The 24,547-nt window shown below is 40.7% G+C and overlaps 1 protein-coding gene across 1 annotated transcript in view; it reads left to right on the top strand.

The window, feature by feature from the left end:
- epha10 (EPH receptor A10) overlaps window positions 1-24,547 on the top strand; it is a 144,331-nt gene that overhangs the window by 17,385 nt on the left and 102,399 nt on the right. Inside the window, exons 2-3 of the mRNA XM_032535193.1 lie at window positions 19,650-19,714; window positions 21,467-22,139. Of these exons, the coding sequence (XP_032391084.1) occupies window positions 19,650-19,714; window positions 21,467-22,139 (738 nt within the window). The remainder of the gene's footprint in view (window positions 1-19,649; window positions 19,715-21,466; window positions 22,140-24,547) is intronic.

The following is a 24,547-nucleotide window of genomic DNA, read 5'->3' as shown; positions in this document are numbered from 1 at the left end:
CTGACTCATCTTCCCTGTCTCTTTTTCCCATATTTTGAAAATCTGTGAAGATGTATGCCTACAGAGGCTAAAACAAGTCACATTTACAGAACACATGTTACATGCCTACAGAGGTACACTTATTTATTTTTTTACTCTTGTTACAAATAGACACACACAAGCGGATACATACAGTATGAGGGCACAGAGAAATCTTGCTTTTAGCCCAGCACCCCTGAGAATGGAGGTCGATGGAAAAAGTCAGCTCAGTTTATCAAAGAGTGGCTGAAAGGAAAGGCTGTGTGGTTAGGTTGCTACGTTTTCTATCTGCCTGTCTATCATTTTGTCTTTCTGATTGTCATTCTCTCTGCTCTCGTTTCCTTTTGTGTTTTGCATTTCCTCTATTGTCTGACCATTTTTCCTCCGTCTTTGTCATTCCTGCCCATTCCTCTCCCTGCATGATGAAAAAGCCGTACCCTATCTGTCTGGCAAATGCAAATGGCTTGTGATGCTGCCATGACTCAAACATTGTAACCATTGGTCACCGGGCAGCACAACATTTGCCCTGCGCTTGGCTTGAACTACAAACCTTCTGCTCATAGGGACCATGTGCCCACAGCGGTTGAATGTGTTTCTGACCCGTGACTTGGAAAGGTTTGAATTCATATGGTGAAGTGGTGGCTTTGTAACAATTAATGGGAAAAACAGAATCTCTCAGCCATTAAACACTTTGTGCTCTTAAAAGCTGATTTATGCAATTTTTTAAAATTGCAAAATATCTCATAATGTTTCTAAATTCACTCTTTATGATAACATTATTGACTCAAGGTCTAGAAATTAATTGTATCCTTGGATCTTGTGGGTGGGCCTTTATGTAACAACTTGTAAAAACAAACTTGAAAACTTGAAATTGTTTTGTTTTCTTTTATTTTAAATTTGTTTTTTTCTATTTTTTTTTTTCTTCAAAAATGCTCATTAGGTTGAAACCTATTGAAGGTCTGTAGCAGACAAGGGCAGTACGAAAGGCAGTGAGGATGACGATTGAAATGCAGCTCAGAGAGGACAATACTGAATCTAATCTGTTTATACAACCTCACCTCCAGTCTCCCTCCTGTCTCCTCTCATTTCAAACTTGACAAACAAACAAATATACACACTTGTGCATATACACACACACACACACACACACACACACACACCACACAACCAACAACACACACACACACCACACACCACACACACACCACACACTCCTACACTTTATGAAAGAAACAGAGGTCCTTCGCTTATCAACAGGTGGAATCTGGAAAAATGGAAGTGTTGCATTTGCATTTTAATTTGGCCTCAATCAGGCATTGTGTTTGGTGTTGCAGCAAAATTGCCTGGTGTTTGCTCCTCGTCCCTTATAGGGCTCCATGAGAGACGCTGGGCCCTAAATTCAAATCTGCCTGCTATCAGGGAGGATGGAGATGAGCATCCCTCTCTCTTTTTCTCATTGTCTTCTCCCCTTTTTTCCACTGTCACTCATTCTGGTGCTGTCTCTCACCTTCAATTTTTTTTAATCGCCTTAGTCTTTTTTTTTTACCAAAAACCTTCTCCCCCCCCCCCGACATTACTCTCTCCACCTCTCTCCCTCATCCTGCCACACCCATTTCTCATTGCAGTGGAGTGAATGCACAGATTTCATTAGCGGTGCCATGTGCCGCACTGCTCGCCTCTGAAGGGCTCCAACAGTCATGGAATCATGACCCCTCTCTGCCCCCATCATCTCAACCCTCTGTCATCCCATTGCTCTGCCCCCCACTCCACAACGCCCCTAGTCACCCCCCCCCCTTTGATTTCTCCCGCCCTCCCTCCGTTCTTTCCGCTCCAGCCGACTATAACATGGCCATAAGCTGTCTGTGGCAGATGAAGGACCTCCTTCACACAACTAACTGCTCCCTGAAGTCCAGAGCCGTGCTAGTTTAACCCAATAGTGACATTTACTGCGCACCCATTTCAGAGTGTGCAGTAAATGGTGTGTGCAGGAGTGTGCTGTAAAAGTGTGCTCACATAGGTAATTGTATAGCAGTGTGATAGAAAATACATATCGGAGTAATCGGATTTCAAACTCTGTCCACATTTGAAAAAATAGAATAGACACAGTACAACAGAGTAAGGCTTGTTTGTGATACTGTGAGTGAGTTTAAACCTTTTGGCATTCTGGATTGTTGTCCTCATCTGTTTTTCTTTGAAATCTCATACATGAGCATCTGACTGTGCCTGAGGTTTTCTCACTGTATCAAGACCCATTACATCCATCTGTTTAGGGTGCTATGAGCACCTCATGATGAAATGCCAAATGTCAATCCATGATTTGCACGTGAAGCTTATAAATGCCTGAAGGCTTTCTGGTTGTAAAATGAGCTGTACATACATTAGATCAAACCCCCCTACAAGCCACTCTGATTGGTTCCTGTACCGCTCGTCCATGTCGAGACAACCTCTGACTCGATAGGCCAAGACCTCCATGGAGCTCTGCGCTGACCGTTGTGATTGTTTGATACAAGATCTCAGGGAGGACAGATGACCTTTAACCCTCAGGGATCAGTAAGTCAACGTGTGTGTGTGTGTGTGTGTGTGTGTGTGTGTGTGTGTGTGTGTGTGTGTGCGTGTGCGTGTGTAATTAAAATATATTGGTGCTGTAACAACCCAAAGTTTTCAGGTTTGGGCACTAAAATGACTTTGTCGGAAAGACCATGATTTGGGTTGAAAACAATACTTAGGTGGAGCTTTGTTGTCATGGTTATTTAATTGAGATTTAGGAACAATCATGGTCAGGCTCATTTTTATTCACATCGCCCACTTAGTGAAACGTGTTCCTCATTGCATTGTGATTTTTAAGATAAATACACAGGTCAATTAGCTGTTAAAAGGCTGGGAAGCCAGCTCCAATACCTGTTACTTTTTGTGTAAGTACATGTAAAATAAATTTGAAAAATCTGCTTCAGGCAATGAAAAGGTTGACCAGTAAAAAAACAAAGACATTAAGCATTAAATAAACCTGCACATATTGGCTGTGTGTTTCTGTAATAACACTATTCCTTTTGAATATCCCCTTACACTGTAGATGACAGAGTTTAGGAAAAGCCCCAACCTTGCGATATTTTAATCTCTGCCCCATTAATCAGGGCTTATTATGAAACTGCTGTTATTGAGATAATTTGTATGTGTGTTTGTGTGTATTAATGACATGATTAGTGAGAGCTCAGTTGTCATATTGATGAAATATAATTACCTAACCCCATCTGTAGATTTTATCACTCAACATGTTGCATTTCTTGCTCACTTCATGTCTGTCCTGAGGATATGGTATTGGCTTGATCACCACACACACCTCCAGGCATTTGTAAATGAACACATGCGTACGAAAACAGTCAAAAAGACACACAGCTGTCCCCTGAATTACGTGTGTGTGTGTGTGTGTGTGTGTGTGTGTGTGTCACACGTTTCTACTGTGATTTGTTGAAGTGGATGTGAACAGGATGTACCTATGGGTTTGTACATTTTTTTTAATCCAAATTTAAAAGGAGTAGCATTTGGTTCCAATGTTCAATTCAATAATCAACAGGAAGTGACACACAAAGTAAATGTCATACACATTTTTAACTGCAGACAGTTTTGTTGTGGCTAGACACAAATTAATACCTGCTCTCACAGCAAAGTCACAAACCCTTACTTAGACGACAAACTGATAATTTAAAATGACAAGCTGAGAAAAGACATCCTTGTTTCCTATGGTGTTCTCTCATCACCCGGACCATCCAGTAAAACCAGTGGCTGCCTCAGGCATTAGCACCCAGGGTAGTGTAGTAGCAGCGGCGGTGGCGGCCCTGTGGTTAACAGTTAGAGGAAAACAAGTAATTAGCTCTGATAATTAAATCCTCCAGTCAGCCAGCCAGCCAGACTGCGCTGGAGAACCAGTCTTGCTTTTCTACTCATTTACATAAACAGTAGAAATGGTCCGTTCAAAAATGAGGAATTAGCAGATTAATTCTGTTCCATTATCTGTGTAGCGATAAGCAAATAAACAATTGGCTGTGGAAAAATGAAATGGGATAATAACTGGTGGAAGGGTGAGGAGGAGGAGGTTGTGAAAGACGGTGTTGTGGCAGCCAGTGGTACAAATGAGGAGCATAAGCTGGCTGTGCCCTCTCGCAGGACTGGAAAGATTTTAGTTAATGTGTGTGTGTGTGCGTGTGTGTGTGTGTGTGTGTGTGTGTGACTAAACTGTGTTCACTCTGACCCTGTGTGTTTTCAACATAACTGTTTACAGGGTGGGTTCACTTATCTGTTTGAGTGTATGTGTGTGTGCACATTTTTTAAGACCAAACTATCAGTGTGCACTGATTGCATGTTTTTGTATTCGGTCCTATTGGGCTCTTGTTTACCCGGGGGGGGAGTCATCAGTAAGGGAAGTGCTCTTTGTCTCTCATTAGAGCAGCTCTTTGATTTCATTAATTACTGACCTACTACTGCTGCTGCTGCTGTGGTTTGGCACAATCTGGCATTCTAACCACTCACAGTGTACTGCCGCTGCTCCACTCTGCATTATTTATTTATTGCCTTGGCTTGATAATTAATAACCATGACTTCCCAAGGAGTCGTCCTTGGTGTGTGTATGTGTGTGCATTTGTGTGGTTATCAAGAATGGAATGGAACTTCTACATTCCTACAAATTCTAGCACTTTCTTTTCAGCTCTGTGTTGGTCTCTGGATTCTTTTTCTTTTTCTTCTTGTGTCTTTGCATCAGAGTGACTGCAGCAAGTCTCTTGTGAAGCAACCAGCTTGATTTTGCTGATGAGCTTCCATCTGATATGAATCTAATATCACCAGCTGCACAACCAGATCATTAAAGGGTTGTCTGCAGTGAGCTCAATCGCCTATTCCACTATAGAAACTTTAGGGTAAAACCAGTTCTGGCACAAAGCACACTTAGAGAACTCTCTTTGTATGAATCACTTTTCTTTAGTTTCTTTTGGTCTTGTAATCTACGCAATCCTCATGATTGTTTGGTTGGCACGTACAGACGTCATGTCAGAGTCATTTAGACAGCTGCACAATTCAGAAAGTAGCAGAGCGTAGTGGATGGGCTGTGGTGTACGGTCTGAACATGTCCTGGATGTAGGATGGGTCTGAGCCATTTGCAGCATGGTTGGAACCACCGGTAGCCATTGCAGGGTGCAGAGTAGTGCTGTAGTGTGGGAGAACTTGGGTAGATTGAAGACAAGCCAGAACATTGTTCCCCCATATCAAAGTCTGATGTTGGTAATTCAGCTATCCTCCCCAACCTCCTCCCTCTACAAATGTGACGATGTCACACTGTTTCATCCCCTGCTCCTGATGGACAAGATCGATAATTCCTACAGCTGCCACAAGGCTTAAACATAAACAACAGTTGTTTTTAAACATTGCTGAAAAGACATGGTGCCGTCATTTTTCTTGGGAAGACTTTAATCTTCCAAGAAAAAAAACACTAAAATAACACTGAATCTTATCTTTTGTAATTATTCCATGTTATTGCACCCCTCATCTGTTCATTTGTTCTCTTTCTATCATTATTGCCCTTCACTCCTCCGCCACTGTGTTTTAGTGTCATTTATACTGGACTTGTGTCAGAGCAGACAGGCGGTCTGTTTTTCTGGCCTATTGACTGCTATGACCAAGCTTTCTTTTCCTTCTTCCTCTCTCTCCTCTCTGTCCCTGCGTAGCAGAGCTAGGTATGGAGCCTATTGACTAATTGGCTGTCGGTCCCATCGATCTCCAAGGTCGCACTGCTGGCTATTGACAAATGGTCCCACAATGCCCTCCATCCTTCTTTCCATCATCTTGTCCCTCCACTCTTTACCTCTCCCGTATTTTCCTACTATTTTTCCTACTCTTCACTCTATCCGCCTCGCTTAATTTATCAGTCATCTCATTTCATCTCCAGTCCCTCCTTCTCCCTCCATTTACCGCATTCATCTGTCTGTCCGTCTACACATTCTTCTTTCCCTCTATCTCTTCTGCTTCTGTTGCTGTTATCACTCATTGATGTAGCAAAGATCGATGCAGGGTATAATGGGTGCTGGGCCTGCGGGGAGCCGCGCAGAGGCTGCACGAGTCCAAAGACACGGTGCTGACACAACTCTGATGGTAGGAAGAGAGAGTAAAGATGAATAGATAGTGGGTGTAGTCAGGTGGTGATGTCGCTCAAGGTAAAGCGGAGGATGAGAGGGGAACAGGACAAGGAGAGACACAAAGAGAGAATTAAAGAGGACGGGTAGGGTGAGGAGTGTCTGCCTGAGGGCAGCTATGAGACACATGGGGTGGCTTCTGGTATAAAACAAGACAGAAGGTGATGACAAAGGAAAGCACTGTAAGATGCCTGAAGCTGGCAGAGTGCTGACTTTATTTTGTGGATTTTGTCACTGAATTACACAGAAGTGGCTAATATGCCTCAAGAGCTAGAAAGCTCTGCTCAAAGCCTTCAGTAAGGAACAAGCTGGACGTGGTGACATGTCAATATGTTGACTGATATTGTAATATATTAAGGATTTATTAAGGATAATTTAGTACTGTTATAAAGCTTAAAGGATTAGTTCACCCAAATTACAAAAAAACATCATTCTCTTTTTATCCTTGGTGTCTCTAGCCATTCAGTTAACTTTGGTTGTGCGTGTGCTCGTTTTTTTTAATAGATCTTTTTCATTTTGTAAAGCAATCAGAGAGTCATTCTAAAATGTATTGTCACAGAATCTGGGGATTTCTTTATAGTGCATTTACGTTTTTTTAATGTATTCTAAAACATTGCATCAGTGGAGCACACATCCTAAAAAGAGGTTTAAGCATAACATTAAGTAGGCTTAAAGTAAGGTTATCTCATTCTTAAATGTGAAATAATCCACTCTGACTGTCCTACTCACCAGATGGCTAATGCATATGTATTAACCTACTTTAACTCCCGCATTTTGAAAACATTATACTGCTGTCATGGCCATAAGACAGAGGGTATTTGAAATGAGTTGATGTGAGACTATTAGAGGATGGAAGGCCGCCCAGCAGCCTGCTCATATAGAAGCAAAGGTTTTTTACATTACTGTTCATGGAGGGAGGGGAGAGTAAGGGTAAGACAGAAGCCTGGAGACAAGGTAATGATACAAAGTGTGTACTGTGTATGTGTGTGTGCTTTATATGTATATACATATATAGATGCAAATATGCTTTTACCTATAACCTATGGTTTTACCTCCAGGGAAACGCTTGAGATTGAAGGGGGTGTTGAGGTACAAAATATAACACCCAAGAAGATCGAGTTGAGCAAGGTAGGGGGATGGGGTGATTTGTTAGATATAGCTCTATTTTGGTGTGTCAGATATGAAACAAGTTTGCAAGCAGAAGAAATCTACACCTTTCCACATAACTGCTTGCTGTTGCTTGCGGAAAGACTGATACCTTGACCAGAATAAATGTTTAGGAACATTTAAAATGTATTTAAAGTAACCAAGCAAGCATAGCCCTCTTTCCTTTTCTGGTAGTGGATGTTCTCTCTACCTATATTTAGTAGAAGGCACTTTGGCAAAGGTTTTTGTAAGAGAAGCCACTATCTACTATCCAATTGCGTACAGAGTCATTTGAACTTGGCCCGTTGGTCACGTCTATTGTGCAGAGAAAATACAGAGCAGACTCCACAGATCAATGCTCAATCTTGAATCTATTGAGCTTGGCTTGCTTTGGCTTGGTCTGGCTTGGTCTTGGTCTAGAGCAACAATTGACACCACCGCTAACCAACACCCTGGGGGAAACCCTCCTTATATAATCGGGCTTTCTTCAAACTTTTACCCAATAATTTCCAGTCACTATGTTACATTTTTACCAGCCTGCCAGTGGTCTCTGGTGACTTCTGATGTAGAATAAAGTTCCTGCTGGAGGCACATCTAGCATTTCCATTTCCAGTGGGGGGGCAGCAGTCATCATCAATTAAAGATGAACAACAGGCTACAGTAGCTGCGTCTGAGACCTGTTGATGTTGTTGCTGTTTGTTAGGTTGGTAAAAGTGATATATATTTCCTAAGTCCTGAGTTGAATGTGGCAAGCATATTGCACCACCTCTTGCCATTTTGGGATACATTTATATGTCCTGAATAACACAGTCAGGGCTTTCTGAAATTGAAGGTTCTGATCGCAATAGAAGTGCTTTGTAAGCAATGGTCCTGTGCCACTGCAGAAATAGTTTGGGGGGGGCTTGCTGCTTCGCCCATGGTTTCATACAGAGGCATAATCTCTCTATGAAGCTGCTTTTAAAGCTTAATTTTCTGTAAAGCAATGTTGTTGATATGCATGTGTTTTTTCAGTGACTAGATGAGGTGTTTTGTTTACTTCTGCTCGTTGTGGTGTTTGCTATGCAGTGCACTATGGAAAGATAGGACGGAGAAAATGAACGCTGTTATGTCTCTGTAACACAGTCTGTGTCGTGTGTGTGTGTTCATTTATTTCTTTAGTTCACTTTGAACCCAAGGTGAGTGCAGCCTGTAGTCAGGAGAAAAATGAACTTGGAGGAACACTATAAGATATGTTAGAGATGTGCATCAAATTAGTTAGGGGGCACAGGCTGTTGTGGATATGGTTGTATATGCATTTTGACCCCTACAGTTTGCTCTGTGCACATAAGCACGGCTGCAGGTGCTTCTCCTTCTTTCACCGGTCAGTGAATATAAGACAGAGGGGGCGTGTATGGGGAGGGAGAATAAAAGAGATGAGGAGAGGTGAATGTGGAAGAAGACGACCTAATTTAATCTAAAGTGGTTCTCAAATTGAACCAGAGGGAAAACAAAGTCAGCACAAAACCTTCTGGACTTATGTAACTGCTCTGCTCTGCCCTCCCCTTTCTTCGGTCCGTTATGAATAAGAGACAGGGATGGAGGGAAGGATGCAGGGAGCAAGGGAGGGTGAATAGCAGAAAAGGGAGGGCAGAAAGAAGGAAAAAGGTGAAGGCAGGTGAGTGGAAAATGGATGTAATCAGAGAAAGGAAGGAGAAAGGGGATGAAGAGTTCTGCACTTCTAGTAAGGGTTGCATAGAGGGAGATGACACAACGGATGAGGTGTTAAAAGGAGAAGAAGAAAAACAAAAACATTTGATTCACGTCTTGCACACCATGATCCTCTCTTTTTACCCTCCCTGTCTTACCATGTGTTCTCTCTGTCGCACTGACATCAAACTATAAGGCCCTGGCAGGCTGTATTCGAGGTAGTGGCCTGAATGAGTGTCTAGTTAAATAATGCAGTCTGCCGGTTGCCTGGCTGGCTGGACTGAGGAGAGTCTAAAGCAGAAGTTGGAGGAAGTAGTGGCACAGTGCAAAGATACACACTTCCATTATTTAACAGTCCTCTGAAAAGCTTGCAAGTAAGGCCTTCCCATAATTCAAAGCAGGGCTTTGTATGTATGGGAATTTAAACACACAGGCGTACAGTTGTGAACATATATCTGATAAATGCTGGCATTCAAAGTTTTAAGCCCAATCATGCATGACATAACATATGCTGATGCAAGTTCAATTATATAATGCATGCACATATTTGGCTTGTACTAACCTGTAGAAGTGCATTTAACACCCACCATAAGGGTGTGCGTGTTTTTGTGAGCAGAATGCCACGCATGCCATTTTGTTTAGGACATTTGAAACTTGTCTTATGCAAACCATGCATAACTAAGTCTTATACACTTAAAAAGTTTGGAGCTTGTCACTTTGACAAGAGAATATAGTTACAATAGAGTATATATTTGTGTGTGTGTGTGTGTGTTTGTGTTTCATTGCAAGAGGGAAGATTTGCTTCCCTCTGTTAAATCTGCTTTTATGGACATTTTCAGTCTAGAGTTTTTAGAATCTTTTGAGAGTTATATCAATATCAAAAGTAATATTTTTAATTTGGTACGGACTGTTATAAAGCAACATTCTTTATTTGTTGTGCAAAGTGATCTAACACTTCATTCATTCTCTAGCCATCCATCTGTTTACACCTTCATACCCCACTTGAGTTAATTCAACTAGTTTTCATCTGTAATGAAAAGATGCAGCCTATATGCTCTCATCCTCCCAAAGTGTGTAGCCATCGACTCTTTGAGCACTTGTATTATGCATGCACATTTAAAGCTGGCTCACTGAGCACCACATATATGCATACTCACTGCAGATTTTCTTAACGTCCTTAAATAGGGCATGTACACCATAACACATGGATATCTGGTTGCATAAGAGCCAGAGGAAATCATAATCATACTTGTTACTTAATAAAAACACATTGGAAATTGTTACTTCTTTTAAAGTGTTAAATAGGTGTTATTTGGGGACAAAACTTATTTAATTTTCAAACTTATTTTATTAAAACTATTTAACAAGTGCATCTCAAGGTGGTGTTAATAGCGCAGTGGATATGACACATGCCTTTGGTATGGGAGATCCAGATTCCATTCTCACTGCGACAAATCAACCAATGTGTCCCTGAACAATACACTTAACCCCTATTTCTTCTCTCTGTGCGGCCTCTGATATATAGCAATTGTAAGTCGCTTTGGATAAAAGCGTCAGCTAAATGACATGTAATGTAAAAGGTCTATTGTTTTTCAAAAGCCCTCTTATTGGCCTTGTCCTATAGTGGAATGAAAACATTGTCACTACGATGCTTTTGATTTTGCTTTAAAGGCAGCAAGGTTGCATTTTTTTGACAAATCTTTGCTATTCACAATCTAGTCTAATAATTTTAAGGGACTGTAGAGGCACAAATAACATTGTCACCCAAGGATTGTCACCCACTGGGTGATTGTTAGTCTCGCACCGCTGCAAAAAAAGCGTCGGGAAGGAACTTGTTTTGGTGGAACATGTGTACGTTCAAAAGTTGTTTTAGTTGTGCAACAGAAAACTCAGGTTGGACAGATAGTCTAGCTAGCTGTCTGGATTTACCCTGCAGAGGTCTGAGGAGCAGTTAACCATAGTCCTCAGAAATTGACCAGAGTTTAAAATGTCAACACAAAGAAAGCTCAGAGTCACGGATATCCGGCCTAAATGAGTGAAATCCGACGGAATTTCCGTTCCGGCAACGGGGCAATCCCGAAAGTAGAACATTGTGGATATAGACTAGAAGACTCAGCAACACTACCAAGAAATGCATGCTTGTCACATGGGGATGGGGTGATATGTTAGATATATCTGTATCTTTGTGTGTCGGATATGAAACAACTTTGAAGCAGAAGAAATTTACATCTTTCTACACTAACCAAGCAAACAAACATAGCCCTCTTTCCTTCTCTGCCGGGGGATATTCTCTCTGCCTACAGTAATTTACTTCTAAGGCAGCAAGGTTGCACTTTTTGACAAATCATTGCTATTCCCAGTCTTGTCTTGTAGAAGGGAAAGACGATCACGCATTCATCGGAAGAGATGGCAGATGTATTCCCTGTACAAAGCCTTGAAAATGAACATATACTACAAGGATGTCTCTTTTTTAGTTTTAGTAGAGCGCTGCAGGCGAGTTGTTTTATGCAAGGATATCGTTCAGGAACCAGCTATCAGTGAATAAAGCCCCTTTGGAGCTCCACATTGCTGCCTCTATTAAAACTACTGATGTCACACAAATTGTTCTTTTTAGAAGTAAATTATTTGTGTCATGTCTAATGCTTTACATGATAAAGAGGCAACAGTATGAATCAACTGTCAGTTCCTATATTTCATGTATATGATTTGGCCCATTACTGTCACCAATGTATTTGTTTTGGCACCCAGCCCGGCAGACTCTATTGGCAGCAAGGCCATGACCGAAAAACTGTGAGCTGAGTCATTCCAGTATGGTGGATACATTGTGTCTATATTTAAGTAGTACTTTCATCATCTTTTTTTTTCCTCTCACTCCAGTCCATCTCTTCTCTTTTTTTATTTTTATCTGCTTTTACCAGCATGTTTGCCTGGTTTTATTTTCAGCACTTTGCTTTTAGTGCTGTGACTGTTCCTGAGCTGGTATCTGCGTTTGTCCCTTCACTTACCATTCTTTCCATCCTTTAAATAGGTTCTATTTGCGTGGTCCACTCGTCCCTTTAAATGGCTCATCCCTTTGCTAAATTGGATTTTCTGAACCTGAGCCAACAGATACAGAAGAGAATAGGGTATTTCTGTCCTAAATGTAACCTGAGACATTCTTTAATAAGTGCAGTTGTTTCAGAAAAAAATCTAACAATACATACAGTATATCACCCCATCTCTTTCTAAATCTTTCTTAATCTTTTCCTCAGTCTTTGCTGTATGTTTCCTTGCTCTTCTGTGCAGAAGTTGACTTCCAGTCTAGTTACCAGTAAAGCACTGTTCTCAGGCCTGCACCTTGCAGCCACTCTGTCGTAACAATAAGACCTGACAGTGCTCTCAGCGCTCCCACTTTATCAATCCAGACAACCAATTACAACCTTTTACAAGACCCTACAAATGAAAATAAGTTCCTTAGGCCTCTGGTGTCTCTATGCTTCTCTCTGTGTCTTTTGCTCTGTCTCTTGCTTTTGTTCTGTTTTCCGTTAGGTTCCCAATTTCTCTATCACTCTCATTCCTTATTCCTGTGTCGTCTGGGAAATACAAAGGATGGAATATTTACTCCTTGGAAACTTATTGCAATACAAACACCCCGCAGGTGTGTATTTATTCAGTAGCAGCAGGTATAACTTTAATAGCATCTTTTTCTTCCTCAGGTGCCTGACTAAACCTGCCGTTCTCATTTTAGTTTTCTATTTACAGTCAGTCCTCACTTCTTGCCAGAATTTAGCTTTTTCCTCCTACTATTTTTTTTTTTCTCAAACACACTCTTTGCTTTTGCAGTCTCTCTGACTAACTCAATGACTCTTTTCTTTCAATCCCTCAAGCGCACACAAACATGCATACACACGCTCGCTTTATTCCCCCTGGAAGCGATTTGCCTTAACAGGTGGTCATTCAGATTCAAGACTGGCACTGCAAGTGAGGTAGAGAGAAGGGGAAACGGGGAGGAAAAGCTTAGAATTACAGGGGGAGGAGATGAGGAAAGAAGGTCGGAAAGTGATTAGAATGAGAAATGATATGCTGGGGACAGAGAGGGACATGAGAGCGCCATGGACATTATGTACCATGTTATGTACTGTATCTTGGCTCGAGGGTTGAATTCATAAAGGTTGTTGCTGTCATCAAGGCACTAGAATAACAGCAAGAGGGACTTCTGAACAGCACCTGTTGTGTTTGCTTCCATTGAGATTTTGCCTTGATAGGTAAAGTTTCTTTGCATCTTTTTTGTAGAAATTCATTCCATACTGTCATTGCTGAAACCTTGACTGCTTTGCTGCACTTCTCAGTTATTGCAGCCTACCTTTTTCCTCGTCTGCCCAAAAAGCAAGCCAAAGAAAGTGTTCATTTTGTTAGTAAAAAAGAAGAATTATGACCATAAAACGCCGGTTTTCCTATCTGTACACCGGCTTCTACTGCAAGCAAGCATGGATTTCAGGATTTTACCATGCCATATAAAGCTTTGAGAGGATTAGCAGCTTTATCATCAACCTACAGAATAGACATTCTTACACACAAAACTGAAAACCCAGCATTAGTCCCTCTATTACAGCCCACAACGCTGGCTTGCTAAACAAGAGCTTACATGCACGTTGGGTCATATTTCATTATATTCCTTTTTAATGCAATTATTACTTTTACTATGTTTTATTACACATTTTTCAGAGCAAACATAACTGGGTATTCCAAAGTAATGACACAGACAAGAATGGCACATTTATTTGCTTCAAATAGTCTAAAATCCAAAATATCGAAAAACATGTACATTACAAGGCTGTATTTACTGAAAAAACAGTTCTGCATGCATGGTTCCAATTACTTAAATGTCAAGATTGGTTTCTTATCACTTAAATTATAAATTTTATATTTTTGGGGGCTTTGACTGTTGGTTGGGCAAAACAAGCAATTTAATTACATTCCAATCAGCTGTGGGAACTTATGATGGGCACTTTTTACTACTTTTTTATAGACTTACAATTAATAAAACAGAAAGATCACGCACATTGTAAAGATAAGAGAAACATGATAGCATTTAGGTGTTTGCCTCATTGTCATGCATCATGTAGGTAATTGCATCTTGGGCTTTAGAGAGCGGACAGTCCAGTCTCACTACAGTATGTCACAGTATGAAAGTTTAATGACTCTGTTAAAAGGAGAGCCCTGTTTGAAGTTAATGTGCTCTGCTGTTAGAACTGCGATTATGGTCTGTGTGTGTGAGAGTCTGTCTGTGTGTTAGAGGGACAAAGAGTTTGCTGATACCCTTTGTCTCAGAAGGTAGTGTGTGTGCCGGTGTGTTTGTGTTCCTGATTTGTGTGTGTGTCCGCTTATACACAGCATTTGTCTTTTATGTGCCTGTTTTTGTTTTTTTATGCGACACTTTATATCCCCATCCATTTATCCTTTTTTATCGGTCCTACAGAAGCATTACTGTATTGCTTCTGTTGAACTATATATTATCTTCCCTCCCACGTCTTTGAGCAGCAGGGTGGTGTAGCAAACAGGAAGATCATTTTTCATATAAAGTGCTGAGATTCAGGCCCTCCAAGTCCCATGTTCCTAGCCTGCTCCAGTGTCCTCTACCAAGAGTGTAAATCCCAACCAGCCTGAAGGGTGCTTCTGCTTCAATATTTCAGTTCAGTGGGAAAGTGAAGAACCAGTCTCTCCTTGGAGATCAACAAACTAACCCCTGCTAATACTCAGGTGTACGTACCTGTCTACCTTTCATTTTACATTTGCTAACTAGTCTTTAAAATGGTTCTCAATCCATATTGTTTAGCGATTGGATACCTAGCTAAATTTCTGTTCACCATCTGTCTCTCAAGACAGTTGACTTATTTTGTAGCTACTAGATACTAGCCTACTTTTCTTATTAAAGTTGTTATAATAATGTTTTCTTCATGCCATTTGAAGTCACAGTTTCTCCTCCACTCTCCTGTTGTATAAGAAGAATAATGACTGGACAATAGTTGTCCCAGAGGAGCATCACTGGCTTGTGTTTATCCCTGTCTGGGTGCTCTCTCTTTGGAAAGGTTGGGCTTCCTGAGCCCCGTGGTCTACCTTGGTGTAGGCTGGCTGATGAGTTGCCCGCAGATCGCTGTGAGGACAACAAATGCCCGAGTTAATCCTGCCATTAAGCTATGGAACACTACCGAGGCAAATTATAAAATGAGGCTCTCTCACTGGGAGGGATTTAAACCATCTGCATTTGTAAGAATATACTTATGCGCCACATTTTATAGTCATCAGCTGTGTTTCAACAGAGAAAGATTGTTTTGTGTTTGACAGAATGTCGTACACTATTTATACATATCTTTTGTTTATCATTTATGTTGATCATGTTCTCTCTGCACTTTTTTTTCTCTATTCAGATAGAGAATATCTGAGTAGAGAAATATTTGTCCTTGGGAGTCTGCCTTTACTCATTTCATTTGTTAACGTATTTAAAGAGTTGCGCACACACACTTAGTTTTGACAGAAAGAATGAGAAGCCTTAACATTGGTAGCTCTTAAAACCCCTTAAATACTTGAAAAACTTGACCCGAGGGCTGTAGGATACGTCTTACCTAGGTTGGACAAGTCATTTAATACATGGCAAAAACTAGACTAAGTTTGCTACAGTTATGACTTTCAAGATAGGTATCAAGAAAGCCTTTGCTCCATTATGGGCGGCGGTTTTTGTGCCATGTCGTATTAATTTATTCTTTTTCAGAATGTTTTTTTAGTCTACTCTTTCAGACGTTCTGATAAAAGCTCTTTGATACTGTCTTCTCATTTTTACATCAAAACACAAGCAAGTTTTTTTTTTTTCTTGAAGTAATAAAGGCTCTCTCTACATAAGCTCCCCATGTAAAGTGAAATTAGACTAGACTGCTTTTCTGTTTATATGTAATCTGTCGTCTGGCTGGGACTGTGTTTTATCTATTAGTGATAAAAGTCAGCCTTGTCTTGTGTGTCCTAATGTGTACATGGGGCTGAGGCCAAACAGACAAAAAACCCAGAATTAGCTCACAGATCCACATTGTCCCTATAATGATGGGCAATTATTTATGTAACAACCTTTTGAAATTTGGTGTTTAGTAGCTAATTTGTCACGGCTCTTGGAGCCATGGGCAGAGAGCTTTTGTTTCTTTGTCACGTGTTTCTTACTCTAACTTTTTCCCCTTTTTTAGTGACCCTTGCTTCGCCTGCTTTGGTTTTCCTTCTTAACTTTTTTGTCTCTTTGTCACTCTTTCTCTTATCTGTCTCTCTGTATTTCTCTCTCCTTCCTGCCCCCAAAGGCCCATTAGTCTGTCTAACTAGGCTGTGATTACAGGACTTATGTGTTCAGTGTGTGATCATAGTGCCAACTTTGTCCTCTGAGTATCTCTCTGACTGACTGCTCACTAAGGCACACGGATCCCACTGTGTGTTGCCCGCAGTGTTCATTTATTTGTATTTTATGGGCCTCTTTCTCTCTTGCCGACTTGAGTTTTTTTGTCTTTCTTTCAAATTGGCTCTCTTTTTTGCTTCTCTTCACCCTCTTCCACTGATTATTTACTCGTCGGCTCTCTTCAGCTCCCACCTCAGCCTTTTCTCTGTGTCTCTCCACCATCCTTGGCTTCTCCCACTCTAATCTTCTCCAAATGCCTCTATGTTATCAGCTAACCACAGAACCCATGCTTTGGGCACCCGGCAGTGTTAGCCCCCCAGAAAAATAAAATAAAGTTAAGTGTTTAGTAAAGGATCTATCATGGTCCAGCGAGACTTTTCCTGCACGCTAGCCAAAAACCCACCCCCTCCAAATCTAGTCATTCTCATTGAACTCTTAAGGGCGACACTAAAGAGCAAATCTCCTTTTTTCTTTTAAAAAAAAGGAGAATTGCGTTTATGTAACCTTGTATTAATAATTCTTTCCCTAAGCGGATGGAGTCATGGCCTTGGGATAAAACAAAAATAAAAGAATAACACATCTGATAAAATATTCTGAGATGATATATATATATGATTGTTTTTTCTGCAAGTAATATGCAGGTTATTTTTAAAAAGTTCAGCCAATGTATTGACAGGTTTGTTTTGACACTTGCTTCTCCTTGCAACTGGAAAACATTAAAGATTGTACTTCCCTTTTGGTACATGAGCACATCTCGTGTCAAAGTCCCTAGCCTCCTTGTCAGAGCGTGAGTCAGCAACATTACAGGTCTTAGCCGCCACATCTTAGCCCACAGGCTGAGTCAGACTGCGAAGGTTTCTACTCTTTGCCCACCAGCTGGTCCATGTGCTTGGTTTTTACTGTAAAGTCGATATGGCCAAATATTTGTTATGCAGCAATGGGTATCGGATCAAAGTTTTTTTTTTTTTTTTTAAGAATTCAAGCAATGCTTAAGATGAGAAGAACTGGTTACTTGTCAAGCAGTCTACTGCCCACTCTAGACTGTGTAACACAGGTTTATTTTTGAGAGCCCTTTCAAGGCTCCTAAAATGGTTAAAACTTGATATAGAAAACTAAAGTTAAAACAAAGTAACACACTGAAATACAAGAGTGAAGGTAGCGTTTTTTTTTTAGGATGAAAGAAAACAGTCTTTGCAGTGCTGAAAAAAATGGTTTTGTCTAGGTGTCAGACTCTTATTACCTCAGGGCTGTAGGTGTTTGGAATACTGTGTTTGTGTGTGTGTGTGTGTTTGTGTATGTCTTTGTGTCTCTGTGTGTGTGTCTGTGTGTGTTTGTGTGTGTGTGTGTGTGTGTGTGTGTGTGTGTGTGTGTGTGTATCTGTGTGTGTGTGTGTGTGTGTGTGTGTGTGTGTGTTACAGGAGAGTGTCTTTTTAAGCCGACAAGCTTAAAGCATGGGTAACTTTATTATCAGCAAAATCCTTTAAAAATGAGGCGGTAATGCAGCTCACCATATGTTGCTACAGATGTTGATATTACATTATAGATTAAGATAAATGTGCTGATGATGGCTTTCATGTACCCCTGCCGCATACTTCTGAGTTTGAAATGGCCAATCTTACTCCAGACTGCTCCAAGACATGAATTTGACTAGTGAACTGTGGCTCTTTGATTGCTATACCAACTTTTGAACAGGAAGTACTTGGCGATGCCTCACTGTAACTACGTATATTTTTTCAGTGATGGACATATTCAGATCTTGTACTCAATTGAAAGTAGTAGTACTACAACATAACTGCAACTGAAGACTAGTTTTATAAGTGATTAATCTGATGAATATTCTCTTGAATAATCACGTCATACTCTTTATATATGAAATGAAAAATTATGAAAAATTGTCATTAAAAATGTACTTATCTGACCAACATTTTAAAACAAACCTTTTCAGTTTACAGCCATACTGCAAGGTACATAAAGTATAACACCCTCACAAAAAACAAAAAATGTGAATAGTTGCAGATTAACAGTTTGGCCGACCATCCAATTAATTGTTTCTGCTCTACTTCTATTTCAAGAATGTTTTGGTGTTTTGGGCTACAAGTTGGACAAAAGATTGTTATTGGAATTTAAAAAACAAAGTTCTGACTTATATATACTGACTTTTAGTTATAGACTAAATTATGAAATGAACAATCAACTCAATTTAAATTAATTAATCATTAAACATTAGTCGCAGCCTTGGATTATGTATTGTATATAATGTAAGTTAAAGTATAGATGAAACAATGAACAAGATGTACTTAATTATCAAAAATAAAGATACTCAAAGTTTTGTTTCTGAAAACATAGTGAAGTATAAGTAACATAACACAGAAAAAACTCAAGTAAAGTACCTCAAATTTGTTACTTACTTACTTTATTACTTAAAGTCAGTAATAGAGTAAGTGTAGTTGTGTTCTACCATTGATATTGTGGTAAGATCACTTCTAATAGAAACAATAAATACTTGAGCATGGAAAAATGTTTAGGTCAACTCATCTCCTTATGTCCTTTTAGGACACTTCTCCGGGCTGTGTCTTTTATTTAGGCAACTAAAGTAGCATTGCACAGCGCTTTCTCAGAGCTTCATGCCCCTGTATTTTTTTGTGTAGCTGCCCGTGGTGCTAAAAACACACTCAAAGCTTGCGCTTGCTCCCTGTCCATGGTGCTGAAAGGAAAACACAAACTGTAGACCACAGAGCCACCATTGAAAGCTAACCGAGGGAACTCGGTGTCTCTTGGCTTGTTCTGAAAGCTCTGTGGTGCTCTGTCGTGTTTTGTTTGCGGCGTCTGGTATTTTTTTACTGCTGAAGCCAGAGGATGATGGAAAGCTCTTTGTCCTGCTTAAGTCCTCAGCAGATGGCATTAATGCACTTATCAAAGGATACGTTCACCTTCACCAGATTTTGACAGGCCTGCCTCTGTGTTAATGGCTTACTTTCATTATTCCAAATGTTACATGTCATGTTGCACTTACATTGTTAGACTTGTAAACTGAAGACCACTCTTTCTTTATTAGAGTTAGTCTTTAACATGCTTTGTTGACATGCACTCATGGCACACTATTGACAAACCTATTTACACTGACAAGATAAAATAAATACAAACAGGCTCTATAATCCTTTCTAAATTGACCTAAAGTGCTTCTCTGTTTGTTTTTTCCTCTTTATTTCCTGCAGTGGTGCTGCTGAATTCTAAAGAGACTCAGGCAGAGCTGGGATGGACATCCTATCCCCCCAATGGAGTAAGTGCGCTTACTTGCATTTTCATTATCGTCTGTATTTTTCTTTATTTGTTTGCACACGTGCTTGTTCACTCGCTCGGCTCCACAACACAGCTGCTTGCTTAACATCTGGCCCAGACCACCCCTATTCATCCTCCTGTTCTGTTCATGCTGTTTCTACTTCTCCTACTCATCATTCCTTTCCCTTTCTCAAGCGTTTTCTTCTCTCACAGTCCACAGCTCATCATTATCATTAATCAATGTTTCTTATGCAGGTTTGGATACTGCAGTGCCCAAACCCAGACACAGATATGCTGCCACAGATGAATGCCCCCCCTCCGTATCAATCGATTTGGCTTGTAAAAACCTTAGCACTAAGTTATGCAAGACAAAGGCCAGAGCCCTTTTTAAAGAATTTACTGCTGCCAAAGCAGTTTGTCGCCCACTTCCCACCTGGACGTTGGCCTTTTTTAATGTGCAACAAACCCAAGGTGTCTATTATATAAACAGCAGTGTACACATACTGTTTAGTGTAGATTGTGTTGACTCACTGGCAGCTTGAGGTGGCTGATGGATCACATGCAAAGCTTAATTGAACAGATTAATGTTCTTGTTTGGCTCAACTGCCGTCACCAATAGCACACAGAGAGAACACATTGCATCCACTTTGATTTAGTCACCTTGGCATCAGTGTCGTTTATCACATGACTATCACATATCATCTATTTTTACTGTCTGCTTTGTGTGTGTATGCATATGTATGTGCAGCAGAGTGAGAGCTTCGCATTTCGTGTTTAGTTTACTTTTAATTTTTGTCAAGTCCGACTTAATGTCAATATTTCAAATGGTGACATGGAGTTGTAATCATCATCATCCAATGTGTCAGATAAAAGGGTTTTTCTCACTTGCTTTATACTGCAAATTTTCTTAAAAAGGAAATAGAAAATACTAAATAGTTCATTATAGGGCATACTAAGTGACTGTATGGAAGTTTTTTGAGTGGTGAGGCAGTTTTGCGAGCTAAATCTTATGTTTAATTTTATACAAAAGCAAGTCCCTCTCCATTATATGACTATAATCTTCATACAGTCATGCATTGTTAAAAATCTAACAGACACAAACTCTTCACATGGCCAACCACACCTTTTTGACACACAAAAGCTATGTTTTTTACGTAAACGTGTAATAACAATTATGAAAATAATCTCACAAGTAAGGAATGACATAAACATAAAGCTGGGAAGAGGAATTCTCTACCCAAGTCATACTACCTTCCCTTGACTAACGGTGGCGATGAAAAGAGACCGGCTGGAAAAGCCGACAAGGTCTGACCCATTCTTTCAGCTAACACCACCCTAGGCTGATTTAAAGACTGAGGTAGTGCAGTTTGTCATTTTCTCTGTGACGTTCATAAAGAATTTGAGTGTGAATGCTTTTTTCGAAACCCACACACACATTCATCAGATTATGTCATTAGACTGTTAATCTGTACTGACTGTATTCTTTCTTTCTCTGACTTTTGACTTTCCTTTTCATTATCTGTGTTGTCTCCCGCCCACCTCACTTTACTTTGTTTTCTGTCTTTTCACTCCCTCATATTATCCCTTCACTCCTGTTTTTTTCTTCTGTTGTTTTAACCGTACTTTCCCTGTCCTCTGTTCCTTTTGTTCTCCTTCTCTCCTCTCATCCTCTTCTCTATACCTCCACCTCCATTTCTCTTTGTTGTCCCTCTCTCCTTCCTTTTCCCCTCCCCACCTGCCTCCATCTTTCCAGTGGGAGGAGATAAGTGGTGTAGATGAGAAGTACAAGCCTATCCGGACGTACCAGGTGTGCAACGTAATGGAGCCCACGCAGCAGAACAACTGGCTGCAGACAGGCTGGGTGGCGCGCCGAGGGGGCCAGCGCATTTTTGTGGAGCTCCAGTTCACGCTGCGCGACTGCAACAGCATCCCCGGTGTGGCGGGCACGTGCAAAGAGACCTTCAACCTCCTCTACGTCGAGTCGGACAGGGACCTCGGGGGTGTGACACGAGAGGACCGCTACACCAAGATTGACACCATTGCTGCCGATGAGAGCTTCACGCAGGGTGACCTGGGTGAAAGAAAGATGAAACTGAACACAGAGGTGCGTGAGATTGGCCACCTCAACCGCAAGGGCTTCCACCTGGCTTTCCAGGACGTCGGCGCCTGCGTGGCCCTAGTGGCCGTGCGAGTGTACTACAAACGCTGCCTTGCAACTGTGCAGAACCTGGCAGTGTTCTCCGACACGGTGGCTGAGGCGGCCTTTGCCACGCTGGTAGAAGTGCGCGGCACCTGCGTCAACAACTCTGAGGTTGATGCTGACAGCCCTCCCAGGATGCATTGCAGCGCCGAGGGAGAATGGCTGGTACCCATTGGGAAGTGCAGCTGCAGCGCCGGTTACGAGGAGGGACACAGCAGCTGTGAAGGTAGGAAACAAATAAATAGACAGTGGAATGCATGGGAAGATGAAAGAGGCCAGAAAACAAAGAGGGAAGAGAAGGAACAGGAAAAGGATTGTGTGAGGAAAGGAGAACTAAAACAAGGTAAAGAAATTTTTGCAAAGCAGATGTGAAGGTAGGATTAGAAGGGAGGGAATTTGATTTGACTTCTTAAAGTACTCTTGTCCTCCAGTTCTTTGCCAGAATAACTGAACAATGTCTCTGGCATGAGAAAGAAACAAAGAAAGAACTCTGCAAAAAATATCCAGCTGTTAAATCAACTTTTGGGTATTTTTGAGCCCTTAAAGTTGAATTTTTCTTGAAACGTTTACAAAAATGATTAAGATGTATATACCTGTATCCAGTACAATTCAACTTGGTTTAAGCAAGTTGTAGAAATGAGGGGTCTGATAAGCTCACTTCTTTCTAAATCCACACAACAAGATTTTTTAGTTTTTTAAATAATAGACAAGAATGAATTAATAAGAAGTAGACTTTTGCTGTGAAATAGAAGAGAGGGAGACAGGTGAGCAAAGTAGGGAGAGCAGAGGATGGCTTTGTGTTGGAGAGATTAGAAAAACAGGACGAGAGAGGGGAATGGTTGATCCATGTGAAAAGAGAGTTGTGAAGATACGACAGATACTGGAAGAGTGAAGGAGAATAGCAGAAATAATTGCATGTGGGCAAGGAACAAGAGAAGAAAGCACTCTTGACAAGCGTTGAGACAAGAAGAGGGATACAGAGTGGACATTGTTTTTCAAAGACAGACAACGGAAGTAGAGAAAAGCCTTCCTCACTCCATTTCAATCCATGTCTACTTTTGTTTAACACTGACATGACATCAATGCTCAGGGCCTCGATTTGTCTGTGATGTTTTGGTTCATGCGTACAACGAAAGAATGTCAGCAGACATGTCAACATGTGAGGCAGGGTATGTGATCGGTAAGGCTGTACTGTGTGTGTGTGTGTGTGTGTGTGTGTGTGTGTGTGTCTGTCTGAGTGTGTGTCTGTCTGTGTGAGAGTGATTATGTGTGAGAGTGAGTGTGTGTGAGAGAGTGAGTGTGAACAAAGTGACTAATGTACTCCTTCTTCAGATGGCTGTGCCCTATTGAGTTGTAGCCTGAATGGCCTACACACACACTTACATGAAGCATTGTCGGTGGGTGGTGTGGGGTGTTGCACTCTGACGTAAACACAAGGACAGTATTGGAATCTTTTTTTCACAACCCATTGCTCATACAGCAGCAGCAGTTTGATCGCCTGACTGTTGCTGTTAGCTTTCACACCCCATCTTGCATTGTTGTGCAATAAGATGTGGGTGTTATAGTCACTGGACAGCAGGCTATATGCATCGTAATGGAGGGGTAATTTAGCAGAAGTGCCGAAGTCTTGAGTTGCTGTTATGGTTGATGGTTGCAATTTATTGCTATTATTGGAAATTACCTCCTTCAGCTTCTTGCCAATGGTGTCTTTCTATGAGTGTGATTAACTCACAGGTGATATTTTTTGATTCAAGTTAAGACCTTGATAGTTTTTTATTTTATCTTGAGCTCATTGTCTCAGTAAATAGTAAAGACAACTAAACTACAAAAATACTGACAGACAGGAAGTAACAGAATTTTTTAACTATTGATGCTTTTGAGTTAACCCACTAACAAAGGCAATTTATTATAAGCGAGAAGACAAGCAGGGTAAGACACAGAGTGAAATAGAGGCAAATGTTTGAAGTACCAATCAGTGTTAGAAGAGGATGAAAAAGGAGAAAAGGGGGTTGGTAGAAAGTTAATAGCAGTTGTAGAGCAATAGAGATAAGGGGCCAGATGTAAAAGGATGCATACGCACAAACAACATGGATACTCCATTACCCATACACACATATAAAAGAAGAACCTGCAATGAGAATGAGGTGTAAAGTTGATCACACTAATCAGTTAGATTTAGTGTAATTTATTAGGCATTCTTGTATTTCCATCTGCTGATTTAATGACATTTTCCTTTATTGTGAAACCTTTTGTGTGCTATAAACTAAATCATTAATTACCTTTCTGACATTTGATGATGATTGAGATACCACTACTGACGTTTGTGGATATTTGTGATGAAATACAATTGCCGCGTTGATCGACAAGTGCTCTTACTTTGTTAGAGAATATCAAACAATATGGCACAAATACATAGAATTGTACCTTTTGTGTGAGTAGTGAAGCAGGCAGAAGCACTGATATGAAAATGGAGGATTCGGGCCGTGTCTGTATCCATTTATGTATCCTGTGCGAGTGGAAATGAGGCTCGTTCCCCGCGCGCCTAGTTTCACAAAGATTGAGATTTGTCAAACAGAACCACACGTTAGGGCTGCTCAATTATGGAAAGAATCATAATCACAATTATTTTGGTCA

This window comes from Etheostoma spectabile, chromosome 14 (assembly GCF_008692095.1).
Source record: "Etheostoma spectabile isolate EspeVRDwgs_2016 chromosome 14, UIUC_Espe_1.0, whole genome shotgun sequence".
In the NCBI taxonomy this organism is placed as follows: domain Eukaryota; kingdom Metazoa; phylum Chordata; class Actinopteri; order Perciformes; family Percidae; genus Etheostoma; species Etheostoma spectabile.
Note: the sequence above shows the minus strand (reverse complement) of the source record. Positions and strands in the feature narration are given on the sequence as shown.